The following is a 14,756-nucleotide window of genomic DNA, read 5'->3' as shown; positions in this document are numbered from 1 at the left end:
TGTTGTTGTTGTTATTATTATTATTATTATTATTATTATTATTATTATTATTATTATTATTATTAAAAACAAATAAGTGTGTCGCGATATCGTGGACATTCAGTAAAGTGTATCGTCAGTCAAAAAGGTTGGGAACCACTGGAATAGGGAACACTTATTTTGTCTTGGCTTCTTGAATTCATCGAGGCTATAAGTTCAATGACTTTAGAAGGGAATTTGGTGATTTCTATTGCTTTGGAAATCCCAGAATATTGGTGGAATAGTTGGCTTGGGTTTTTCAAGCATTTCCTGGAAAACATCTCTATTGTCTCCTTATAATATATGAAAAGCCCGGTTCAGTGGTAATACAGTATAACAAGGGGAGGAAAGTCGTGTAAAGTATTAATATATATATATATATATATATATATATATATATATAAAGATTTTTACGAAATATGAAAATTTAACATTATGAAAAAAGCCTATGAAAAATTTTTTGGCATTAATTGAATATCTGCTCCAGAATAAGGGTATATGATACGTTGTTTCCCTATGTACTTAGATCCTCATTCCGGGGAGGGGGTATTCAATTACATTCTACACATAATGAATTGTGAAAGTCCTTTTTCCCCATATAGGTAGGAGGAATGGTTTAGAACAGGGCTGGACACATTACGTGATTCTGAGAAATGAGTGCTGTGTGCTTTAAAGAGCGGGTCTTGCGAGCGCTGTGACGTATGCATACTGTACGTCATTCAGTGTCGGTGCAGTGGTGACTCTGCAGTATGATGGCGAACTTTGAAAATGGAGCTTCCGCTCATACAATAAAGCGTCCCGCTATTCCCAATGCTTTTAATGTATCATGGGAGGAGGAGTTCTTTTTGGTAGAGAGCAGTGGATTAGCAAAGTGTTTAATTTGGCATAAAACACTCCAACTGATTAAGAAGTTCAATATCCAACGACATTATTCTTTACAACATGCTACTGAATATGACAAATATGTTGGTAATGAACGCCATAAATTAATACAACTTAAAGAAAATGTTTCTCAGGTACATTATATTAGAGTATCTATTTGATTGCATTATAAGTTATTATACATTTAGTAATATTTACAATGGAATGCTGGCGGTATAACATCAGCCAAGAAGACTGAACTAGCCAATATACTCTCAGATAATAATATAGATATCTTCCTTATTCAAGAAGCAAACCTTAATGCTGATCAATTAAAATATTTTAATTTTAAAGGTTTTAATATGAAACTGTTACCCAAAGGTAGACAGATCAGTAGTGGAATTCTCGCAGAAATTAATTACAAATTTCCAAATCATAAAAGAAATGGATAATCAAGACAAATTAGAACTAATTAAAATTGAAGTATGGAAAAATCAACAACATTTCAAAATCTACAGTGCCTATAACCCACCTAATAATCCCCTTGATCTAACTTTGTTTGATATACAACCTAAAACTATCATAATTGGTGACTTTAACGCCCACTCCCAACTTTGGGGCTACGATAATGTAAACCAACCTGGAAAAATGATCATGGACCTCCTAAATACTACAACCGCAGAACTTGTCTACAGAAAAGAAGATCCCCCTACTTTCATTCATTATTCTGGTTCTGGTACAAATCCAGACTTATTACTAGTAACATCAGATATCCATCACGAAACCAAGAAAGAAATAATTGAAGACCCTGGATCTGGCCATAGAGTCATCATTGCTTCTATCCATCTCCACCAAAGCCGAAGAAAAGAACCCTACAATAACAAAACAACATGGAACTTTAAGAAAGCGAATTGGAAACTATTTACAACAGAACTCGATGAACACCTCAAGATCAACACACCACTAATGGAAAATACAAACTCAGATAGATTGAACAAATATTTCTGTGAATCTCTTCTTAAAATTGCAAAAAAGCACATTCCACAAGGCAAACCAAAAAAATACACCCCATTCTGGACAGAAAACCTGAATTTATTGAAACAAGATAGAGATAAAGCAAGAACCAAAGCAGAACATAGCAAAACACCAGAAGATACTCAAGATTGGAGGAAGAAGACTGCCATTCTTAAAAAAGCAATCATAACAGCAAAAAAGAACAGTTTCAATAAATTTATTGAACATATTCATTACAGAACCGATAGCGCTAAAACATATAACTTTCAGAAGAATATTTCCAATACACAGGAAAATACTAGACAACCTATTATTCATAATAACAAAACACTAACAGATAGCAGAGATATAGCAAACGCATTTAATAAACACTACTCAAACTCTCACAGATTACATCCCAATACCAAAAAAACTGACAAATTTATCAAAAGAGAATTACATAAAAATAATAAAAACAATAATACTAGTACGAAATCTGAAATATTTCATGAAAATTTTACTTCCAAAGAATTAACTCTAGCTGTACAAAATTTAAAAACCAAGAAATCTCCTGGCCCCGATAACATTCATTCCGAATTTTTTAAACATCTGGGGGAAAAAGTCAAGTCTGTACTTTTATCCATTTTCAATTTATCATGGAACACTTCAATTCCTGCAGCTTGGAAAAAAGCAATCATTGTACCAATTCACAAAAAAGGGAAACCTGCTCATGATGTTAATAGTTATTGACCAATAGCACTATTAAGCATGATAGCAAAAACCATGGAGTCCATGATCTCCAACAGATTAACTTGATATTTAGAATCCCAAAATCTTTTATCACCAAGACAAGCCGGCTTTCAACAACTACACTCTACCAATGAACAAGTCATACGCCTCGGCCAAGAAATAAAAGACAGTTTTAACAAGAAAGAAGATACCTTGGCAATATTTATTGACTTTCAGTTAGCAAATGACTCTGTTTGGAGAAATAAATTATTACTAAAACTCCAGAAATTAGGTATCTCCAGCAATATGTTCAGATGGATATCAGAATTCCTTAGTCAACGATTCATTGCCACTAAATGCAATAACTCACTTTCTAGTTACAGACAAACATATCAAGGTCTACCTCAGGGCGCTGTCCTCAGCACAACTTTATTCAATATTTATATAAATGACTTACCCTCCCTATTAGAGGAATCAAACATGAAAACAGCACTATTTGCAGATGATATAGTTTTGTGGACTTCCAGATCTTACAGACATAGAGACAAAATTCAAAATTCTGCTCTTAAAGCTCTAAATCAACTACATGAATGGAATACATCAAATTTGATGACACTCAATTTAAGCAAAAGTAACTACCAAATATTTTCACTCGGTAAAAAAGAAAGAGAATTCAATATCCAATACAATGGCCAACACCTTCCTAGGACTTATGAATCCAAATATCTTGGAGTTATTTTCGATAGTAAGTTAACATGGAGCAACCATTTGAAATGCATTTCTGAAAAAGCTCGTAAAAGATTCTCCCTTCTAAAAAGACTAGCAGGAAAGAAATGGGGATGCTCTAGGAATACTTTGAACACTACATACAAAATGTTTATACAGCCAGTGCTGACATACTGCGAAGAAATTTTAATTACTTCACCTTTCATAAACGACATAGAGTATGTTCAAAACCAAGCTCTCAGACTCATTACTGGTGGAATCAAAACAACTCCAATAGATTCTATGAGATTCCTCACTAATATTAATAGCATCAAAATGACAATAGAAGAAAAAGCACTGATTCAATATGAAAAACTTATCAGATTACCAGGAAACAATTGGCATCCATACAATCCTCTCTGTAGATTGAAAACTCAAAAAAGTTTCATATCCATTGTTCAAGAATTAAAACAGAAAATCAATATCCCGAATTTAAAAGAAAACTTACAAATTAAACCAAACCCTTTACCTCTATTGAATATAGAATATAATCTAAATTTAACAGAAGAAATACTGAAATCAGAAGTAAACAATGAAATACTGAAACAATTGTCTTTAGACACAATTAATATTAGGTACCCTCCACAAAACTGGCTTCATTTATACACCGACGGATCCTTGATCTCCAGAGAACAAGGTGCCGGTGCAGGTGTTACGTGCTGTCTCTTCTCACTTTATAGATCTCTTGGATATGGAACAACAAGTTTTGATGGTGAAATCATTGCAATAAGTGAAAGTCTCAGGAATCTTCTATGCCGCATCAATAAATTTAGGAATGCAGTTATATTGTCAGACTCCAAAGCAGCTATTCTATCAATAGTCTTTAAACACACACCTTCATCTCAAACAGCAGAAATAACTAAAACTCTCTCTCAATTAATATCACTCAATAAAAGAATTGTATTCCAATGGATACCATCCCATTGTGGAATCCTGGGAAACGAGAATGCGGATGCTTTAGCAAAGAAGGGCAGCACTGCTACTTACAGACTTGTTACTAAATCTACATATTACTCTGTGAAAAGATTTATTAAATCTACATACTTAGACTTCAACAAACAAAATTTGATAACACAATCCCAAGGGAAAAAATGGAACTCTCTGCATCAAAATCCACAGTTAATTCCCGATTTACCACGAAAATCGTCTGTAGCTGCATTTAGATTGGCAACAGGCCATGATTGTTTGGCCAAACACCTGCATAGAATTGGAATATATCAGTCCCTTAACTGTCCATTGTGCAACTAAAACCAAGAAATGGATTCGGAACACCTCAAAATCTGTGCTTAAGTGGCTGGTCATGATAATATCTTTGAAAAATATTGGAGTGCAAGAGGTCAAATGACTTTATTGTCTTACGCCTGGCATTAAACAACAACAACAACATTTAGTAATATATAATTTTAAATAATACAAGTACAGTATATTACAGTTCATGATATATCATATATCATATTATATATCATGAACTGTAAAATGCTATACTATGATATATCATAATATTTGTATAATTTAAAATTATATATTACTAAATGTACTATAATAACTTATAATGCAATATAAATATTGAATAGATACTCTAATATAATGTACCTGAGAAACATTTGTCTTAAGTTATATTAATTTATAATCATATATCATATCATATCATATCATATCATATCATATCATATCATATCATATCATATCATATCATATCATATCATATCATATCATGTCATATCATATCATATCATATATTATATATCATATCATATCATATATCATATCATATCATATCATATCATATATTATATTATATATTATGTATTAAAAGGATGACAATAATGCACTTAGTGAATCGGCTATGAGAATTAGCTACAAAATTTGCCACGAAATTGCAAAGAAATTGAAAACATTCAACGAAGGTGAATTCATCAAGCGATGTTTAATTATTCTGGCAAATGAACTCTGTCCACAGAAATTAGGGGAAGTGGAAGCCATACGCCTGTCTCGTAGAACCGTGGTGAGGAGATTGCAGTATGTGCGTATGAGTTATGTAAATAAGCCTAATGATTTGTGTGTGTGCATAGAGCGAAGTTTATTCCATTAAATTAATAAGAGTGTTATAAATTCTGTAATGTACAATGGATTGATGTAATATCCTTATAAACTGTTATGTACTGACAGACTGAATGAATAGAACAACCGTGCCACTTGTTATATTAATGCAGGGAAGGTAGTTGTAATGCAAGTCCGCCACTGCGTGAGCGTTCTGCTCTGGCTTGGAATTGAAGTGCCTTGCGGAGCGAGAGCAGCTCTGGCCGACTAAATGGAGCCGCTCTCATGCCCGGCCCTGGTTTAGAATATGAAATGTCATATTTTACTTGTCCATAGTAATAAGTATTAAGTTAGATTATGTTTACGATTGTTGATCTTTAACAATTTTCTAGAAGTTATGTTTCAAGCTAAGCATGAATGTTTTTAAGTTAGAAATAATTTGACTTAAAAAGTATACAGTTAATACAATTTTTTCTCATACAAGTAAAATTAGTTATTTTGTTTTTAAATTACCTCTGATGGTGGTGGTGATGGGGCAGGGGTGGTGGTAACAGTGATTGCATTACCAATCACATTTCTGGTAACTTTATTCCAAATGAAGGAAAAGATTCTAGGTTCGAGATCTCATAACTAATGAATCTTAAATATCATGTTTTCTAATTTTAGGCTTATATGCTGAAAGCAAGAAGTGTCGCAAATTCTTACATCTAATCCAAGAATTGTTCCTCAATTACCACGAAAATCTGCAGTTGCAATGTACTGATTAATTATTGGCCATAACTGTCTGGCAGAATATCTATACAGGATTGAAATACTTAATTCTCCATTTTGTGTGTTTTGCAATTTTATTTCAATGAAGCCATGAACTTAGGACATTTAGGGAGATGTAGAACTCTAAAAGAAGAAGATTCTAAACGTCAAAAATACTGATGTGCAAGAGAACTAATAGCTTCATTGCCAAACATCTAGGTATTTGCACAACAAAACAACAATTTTAGGCCTACAGATGTGCTATGTAATGACTTATTAATTATTGGTAGTTTCTCTTACAACCCAACAAATTTACCGACATCTGTTTTTCTACTATCCATTCACATGCATACATTATTTCAAAAAACACAAAAACAGGCAGAATTCGATAGTTCATTATTCAGAATGTGTATTCTTGTGTTACCTGGAAGATCCTGAACAGGAATATCCAGCATGTAGCTCGCAACTGCAGATGGCTCCAAGTACAACTGTCCATTCGGCTTTGCTTTTTTTGTGGCCATGCGAGCTTGAAGTCTGTTGGATCCAAAGCCTGCTGAAGCCGTACAGCCAGTTTTATCCTTGCATAATGAAGAACACACAAGCACCATGAGCTTCTGTTCTGCTCAAGTGCAATAATCTCTAATCTACTAAATGCGTTGCTATCCTCTCTGTAACTAGCATTATGCAATCAGAATGTAAATATCCATCTTCACAGACAAATTAGGTTTTTTTATCAACAGCCATGTGTGAATTGTTCGAAATTCGAGTCTAGGTAAGTTACAAAATTTAACTGCAACGAAACAGCAAGAAGGCCAGATTTCGACATACAGACTGGAGTCTGGTACGCGAAGTGCTTCCTTTTTGCTAGACCATTGATAACTTTGATGTGTTTATATTTATACACTAATAAATGTAGGAGAATGTGATATTAGACATTAGCAGCATTACACAAATCCAAACAAATGTTAGACATCAATGAACCTCAAATTAAGTCCAAAAACATATACATACTTATTTGATACCATCTATAACAAAGAAAAATCTTGTTACAGTGTTTGAACATCAGGTGTTCCTACATATCTAGCATGCAGTCCAACAATTTACCTCTGATTGAGGTTCTGGCTGATACAGTAGAACTCCAATTATCCGGACTGATAGGGGTAGTATGATCCGGATATGCAGAAATCCGGATAATTGGGTCAGAAATAAAAAGAGTCTAGAAACAACAGTTGTAAGCTACTGCATGTATTAAAAGTGCAAAATGACTATAGGCCCACAGTTTATAATGAACAAAATTACACATATTCAAACAAAATAGAATTTTAAATGGATTAAAATTAGTGTTGTGGGAATTAATTGATTAATCGATCAATTTCTATTGTAAGATTAAACGATCAAAAATATTTAATCAAATAATCGAGTCGATTAAAATTAATGGGTTGTACTCGATATTAATTATTATTTTGTTAATGCAAACTCAGAGTAAATTCCGACAATATTCATCTGTCAGAAATTGCTTACTTCAAACATGATAATACTGTGCTTCCTTTTTGCTAGCAAGTAGCAAATCTTTGCACACACACTTCAGAAAGAGATTAAAACATGAGGACAGTGACCTGGTCTATCCCTATTGAAAGTTGAAACACAATGCAAACCTTTATTAAGTTTGTCAGATCGTCTTCTTAGCATATGAAATACATACTTTTCTGGAATTCACCCCCTCATCCCTTAGCCATGGCTACACTGTGTGCAAGTGAGAGAGTAACTATCTTCTTCTCTTTCTAAAATTTTGTAATTCGATTGCAATAGGGACCAGTATGCTGTTCTGTTGCAGTTTCTTTACCGAGTTTCTAGATGAAGCTTGTGTGTTTAGTTCGCTAAAGAAAAAAATGAGGTCAGATTTCTTTGGTCTATGAAAAAAAGTGAAAACTCCATCATGTCATAGGCCTATGTGAATTTGAGAAGTAAACTCGGTGAAATGTTTGGATTTAAATTGAACGATCATGGAGAAGTGCTTGACAGAAAAAACAATTTTCGTGTTTAGTGATGCAGGAAACATTGTTATTAAATGTAGATCAGCACTTAATTCGGAATTCGGAGCATGTGAATGCACTCGTACGTTTAAAATCATGGAAAGCAGTATTAACTAGGAGAGTCTCCATACTTTTTTTTTATTTGTGTTTGTCTCAAAAATCCCCGGAGAATTGACACAATAAATTATAAGCCTACATAATACATATGTTAATAAATAACTAAAATAGTATTGTTTTGTAAATACAATGATGCAGTATATACATATTATTTTTATTTTTACTATCTGACCTTGCAAGGCTTGCCTATAGACACATAATAACACAATTTACAATAATGGTTGTACATGAATGGGCACATGAAAAAATATATAGATAAAAATACAGATTTTCAATCACAAATATATAATTTTAACAATTATGTGGAGTGTTTACTATATAGGTGATTTTTTTTTAAGATGGCAACTGAGTATTTAATTATATTTTGGACAATTTCGTCTTGAATATCTTTGCCTAATTTATACTTCCCTTTCCACGTCACAAAAAATTTAGGGACTGTTCCTCGGGACCCCAACAGCAGACCTGTCACTGTGATACGTTGGACGTTGTATTTGTTATGGAAATAAGGTATTGTTGACTCGTATATTTATTTTTTCTCTTTATCAACATCCATAGGTTGTACTTTGGACTGTTCAAAGCATATTGTAGGGTCGATGATCTCTGCTACAGATTTTTTCCTATTGATGGTGATGATGTCAATCCTCCGTATGCCATCTTGATCAGCCAAACAATGAACTTCTTCGTAAACTTCCAAACCTATGTTTCGGAGAGCAGCAGCAAGAAAGGAACAAATAATGTTATGTCGTTTTATTCTTGAGATTTCTCCCTGAGGACACCTCCCAAGCACATGAGGTAGGGATTCAAACTTACTACAGTGTCTGCAGTGGAATGTACTTATGCTCATCACCAAACACACATTAAATTTAACAATAATTGTGTATTACAATACATTAAAACTTTTTTCAAATTGATCAAAGGTCAATTAATCATTAAAATATTTTGATCAATCGACAGCACTAATTAAAATTATAAAAACTCTTCATATTCCATACAGAAGAGAACTTCACTTATGTATGCTAGTACAGTACACGAAATAAAAAACCTAAACATATGCAAATCTCTTTGAATAAACAGTTTCAAACTGTCCTGAAACATGATCTGGATAATTGGTGATCTGGATATTTGGAGTTCGGATAATTGGAGTTCTACTGCATGTATATCTATTATCAGGCATTAGGCCTACATCTCAATTGACGATATGTGTCAGAGGAAGAACAAGTATTCGTGTACACCTGAAATCTGATTAGTATAAGTATGTTACTAGTCAGCAATGGAGGGGGAAAGGAACTGGCCACCCTACCCATTATGTCCTGTTTTAGTTGCCTCATGAGCAGGGAAAGGATTTATATGTAAATACATATTTACTTATAAAGCTAATATAATTTATATTTTGCATTATCTTTATGTTTCACAATGTGTAGGGTTGAAAAATCCTACTTTTATTTTCCATATTTTTCCATATTTTAGAGTTTAGTACATATTTTCGTTAATTTCCATATATTTTCCATATTTCATATAAAACAGTCCATATTATATTAGGTTTAACAATAAAACAAAACAAAATTCCATTAACTTTTAAAAATACATTTCAACAATAGAGATTTAAACACATGTTCAGTAATCCCTTTAACATCAGAGTTATTTGAAAATTAGCAGTCCTATCAACAATGGGAAAGTAAGTTACAAAACTGTATTAATTTAATTTAAAATTTTTAACAGACTTCAGTTGTGCAGCTCAACAGTTAAATGCCAGTCAGAGTACACATAGGTTCAGTTTTGTAAATCATACTATAAAGACGGTAAATATGCCAAAAGTACGTCATTCAGTCAATTTAAAATCAAAACTAACAAGTTACATTTCAGAATTTAAAGAAGATGGTTTATCAACTGACAATAAAATATTATTTTGTAATTTGTGTCAGTGTGCAGTATCATCTACACAAAAGTTCCTGGTGCAACAACACATTACAACTAGTAAACATCAGGCCAACAAACAACTAAATTCCAAGCAGAGACAATTGTTTTTAACACAACCAACAACATCGAATGTAAGATCTGAGTTTAACATCGACCTGTGCCGTTCTCTCATCTCTGCTGATATTCCTCTCTACAAACTAAAGAATAAGGTCTTCAGGGAATTCCTTGAAAAATATACTCAACATACAATCCCGGATGAGTCAACACTTAGGAAGACGTATGCTCCATCCATCTACGATGAGACAATACAGAAGATAAGAGATGAAATTAAAGATAGTTCAATTTGGGTTTCCATTGATGAGACTCCCGACAAAGAAGGTAGACTTGTTGGTAATGTAGTTATCGGTTTGTTAAGTGAACAATATTCTGAACGAATTCTTTTACATTGTGATGTTCTAGAAAAGTGCAATAACAAAACTATAGTTAAACTGTTCAACGAAGCTATGGGTATCCTGTGGCCAAAGGGTATTATGTACGATAATGTGTTATTCTTTATTAGCGATGCTGCCCCTTATATGGTCAAAGCTGGACAAGCATTATCTGTTGTATATCCTAAATTGACTCATTTTACTTGTGTGGCGCATGCATTTCATCGTGTGGCAGAAGTGGTCAGAGACAATTTCCCTAAAGTAGATTTGTTGATTTCATCAGTGAAAAAAGTATTTCTCAAAGCTCCCAGTAGAGTTAACGTGTTGAAAGAAATGTACCCTGAAATTCCATTGCCACCAAAGCCAATTTTAACTAGATGGGGTACATGGCTAGAAGCAGTTGAATATTATGCCGAACATATAGACTCTATTAACAATGTTCTCCTTGCATTGGACTCTGAAGATGCAGTCTCAATTGATACTGCAAAAACAGTTACCTGTGACATAAGTGTGAAGAATGACTTAGCTCACATTCAGCATACATTTTCATGCATCATAAAAACGCTCAAAAGTCTCCAAAATAGGCACCTTTCACTATCTGAAAGTTTTGAAATTATAAATAGTACTGTGGAACAACTGAATCGTGGTAGAGGTAAAGTTGCAGATGCAGTAAGAGCTAAGGTGGACACTGTACTTTCAAAAAACCCTGGATATGAAGAACTACAAAAGGTTGTTGCTGTGATGAGTGGTGAATCAACAGTGAAGATTAACTTGGACTTATCCCCAGCAGACATTGTGAAATTGAATTATGTACCAGTTACTTCTTGTGACGTCGAACGCTCTTTTAGTCAGTATAAATCTATCCTCAGAGACAATAGAAGAAGATTCACTTTTCAGCACTTGAAAGAAATGTTTGTAACCTATTGTTATGGTAACAGACAATAAAAATTGTGTTTTGTTGAAACTACATTGGAAGATAAGGTACGTCCATTATATTTTTTGTTTAGTTTGATTAAAATGTACCAATATTTAACGTACATAGTCATTTTTTTATAATTTTAAGTCCATATTTAATTCCATATTTTGGTAAAAATCCATATTTAATTCCATATTTTGGTAAAAATAACTACATATATATTTACATATTTCATATATTTTTAGTCCATATAAATCCGTTCCCTGCTCATGAGTAATACCTCATTGGTGTCACTTATGAGGTTCAAATCTGTCTTCAGACAATTGACTGAACAACAGTTCTACAATTAATTCTGAATCATTTCAGAGGTACTCTAAAAAATCTTTTGTAAGTATATGTTCCTTTACTATACTGTCAATATAAAAAACAAAATCCAAAAGTCCTAAAAAAACAAATGGATTTTCAGAGTTTTGCTTTCAGAATGTCCCCCCAAAGAAAGTTCAAATAATGTTTACACAAGAAAAATAAACAACTGAGGGAAGATCTAATACCAATATTACATCATGCATCAACAAAACTATAATTTATTTCAACTTGTCATCAAGAGAAAGACTTAAGATGGAAGCAGATATAACGGTTATGCTTCATAGGACAGTTGACAGACTTAAGAACATTTTTTTTTTTCATATTATGAGAAACCAAAAAGACAATACCGATTAGTGAATATGCAATATAACTAGCAGACCTTATAGCTGATGTTCATAATGCAATGTATGAACACAATGAGTTGCTCAAATAAAAATTAAACTAGAATTTACCTGGATCTCCTGTCGCAGATATGCTCCAAACTGCATAGGAGAGGTGGAGGTGTCACGCAGAACTGACGTGCAGTCCACGTACATCTCGTCACAACTCACTGCCTCTATTTCCAGTGTGAACCTGCATATGTTACATACCATGTATACTACAGGCATAATGATCACTATGCGTGAAATTATTCTTAAAGTGTGCTGGTTCAAGCCTTAATGAGCACAATGCTGTCCCGAATTATGTATTGGAAGTGATAGAAGTATGACTTACTCTGCAACAGTGTCATACAGGCAATAGGACACCTGCTTGTAGCCTTCGAAGTCGTATGGAATTGTCTGCAAGGAGGGACACAATTTTAGTGCATTCCCTAGAAACATTCCATTCTTGATACCACACTTCCGTGCCTCATAGCTGCAGGATGCTATCTCGGACATGGAGTCTGTCTCATTGAGCTCCAGTTCCGCAGGGGTAGAGTCATCTTGCAATTTTTGTCTGTAATAGTTTGCTTCAAATGCCCGGTTTACTCCTTTGCGCTGATGCAATGGTGTGACATTGCCTCTACCATGTGTAACAGCAACAGGCAGACCTCTCAAATGCGGTCTGTCCCTCAGTCCCACCGATACGAAAAAACAGTCCATGTCAATGTGCATTATTACCCTGTTTGCAGCAATGTGTTGGCTTCTGTCATCGTTCTTCAATTTCTGTAATCTGTAACATAACCAGTCTCAAAGACCCGATTCTTTTACCCATGATGAATTGGGACATATTCAGCTCACGAAACTGGTCATACTGAACACAAATGGACTCACATGCTCATTTTTCAACTGTTATGAATTGGAACTAATAACTAAAGTTTGTAAAACAGAGCAATTACCTGCTAAAATGGGAAGAGGGTTTGATATGTCTGATATTCAAGAAGGACAACTCCTTGGAATGCAAAAACTATCATGAAATTATTCTCCTTAATTCCACTTATAAAATATTCTCTAACATCTTGCATGAAAGGTTGGAACTCCATGTTGAAAAAGAAATAGAAAACTATCAATGCGGCTTCAGACCAGAGAAATCTACAATAAATCAGATTCATACACTAAGACAAATACTGGGGAGGGGGGGGGGGAATATATAGGATAAGTACATATCATTTGTTTGTAGATTTAGAAGCTGCATATGATAGTATTAACAGGGAAAAACTAATTCTGCCTTTGGAAGGATTTGGAATACCAACTAAGTTAATCAGTCTCACCAATGCCACACTTTGCAAAGTAATATGTCAAGTACAGTAAAACTGCCTAATGGCCGAACCACAGCATTTCTTACAAATAAAGATCTTAAAAGGTGATGCATTACCATGCACATCATTCAACACAGCTCTGGAAAAAGTGATAAAGGATGCAGAAATAGACACCAGGGGAACAATATTTTACAGATCAGTACAAATTTTAGCGTATGTTGATGACATTGATATTATCGGCAGATCACCAAAGGCAGTTAAGGAAACTTTTTTGAAACTAGAAAAAGCTGCAAGATTCATATGAAATGGCAGCTAATAAATTGCAGCAGTTTTTACATTTAGTGGATGTATGGTGTAACAAATGGAAAGTTAAAATGAACCCTAGCAAATCCAATGTTATTCAGTTACCTATAAAAGAAAAACTGAAAATCAATCGATCACTCTACAAGGTGAAGAAGTATCACATGCTGAGTCAGTGCGGTACCTAGGTCTGTACTTGGACAGAAAATTGACTTGGAATACACATATAAGCAACCTAGTGAAAAGACTTCAGATCTGTTGTTTAAAGATTAACATTTTTGTTTTATTTCACATATTGCCAGAGGACAGTCATAGGACTGCAACCTCCATACATGTTTCTTGTCTGCTTTTAAGCACAATTGTATAATAAAGTTTTCTGCAATTAAAAAAAAAAGCTGCACAAAATATTGGCCTAAAATCAATAAGAAAAAAACAAAATATATGGAAATGACAGATAAAACAAATAATAATACTTTCTTCATTATAAATGATAAATACAAGTTTGAAAAGGTCAAAGAATTTAAATACCTAGGCACTATAATAACAGACGAGAACAAGATAGACAAAGAAATTAATCACTGATAATAGGTAATAGAGGTTATTTTGGACTTAAGAAGAAACAACTTAATTCCAGACACCTTAGTCTCCAGACAAAAACTACAATATACAACACACTTTCAAGACCTGTTGTAACATATGCTCTGAAAGTAGGGCCTTAACTAAAACTCAAGAAAATAAGCTCAAAATATTTGAAAGAAAGATACTAAGGAAAATTTTTGCTATATGCGAAAATGGCAACTGGTGAATTAGATACAATGATCAATTGTATGAGGCATATGGTGAAA

General features: G+C 33.6%; 1 protein-coding gene across 1 annotated transcript in view; it reads right to left on the bottom strand.

The window, feature by feature from the left end:
• Rev1 (Rev1 DNA directed polymerase) overlaps positions 1-14,756 on the bottom strand; it is a 56,220-nt gene that overhangs the window by 25,118 nt on the left and 16,346 nt on the right. Inside the window, exons 4-6 of the mRNA XM_069828398.1 lie at positions 12,648-13,085; positions 12,386-12,506; positions 6,581-6,734 (exon numbers count right to left, since the gene is read on the bottom strand). Coding sequence (XP_069684499.1) covers positions 6,581-6,734; positions 12,386-12,506; positions 12,648-13,085 — 713 coding nt within the window. The remainder of the gene's footprint in view (positions 1-6,580; positions 6,735-12,385; positions 12,507-12,647; positions 13,086-14,756) is intronic.

The sequence above is a fragment of the Periplaneta americana genome, chromosome 6 (assembly GCF_040183065.1).
Source record: "Periplaneta americana isolate PAMFEO1 chromosome 6, P.americana_PAMFEO1_priV1, whole genome shotgun sequence".
Lineage (NCBI taxonomy): Eukaryota > Metazoa > Arthropoda > Insecta > Blattodea > Blattidae > Periplaneta > Periplaneta americana.
The sequence above is the reverse complement of the archived record's forward strand: the minus strand, read 5'-3'. Positions and strand labels throughout refer to the sequence as shown.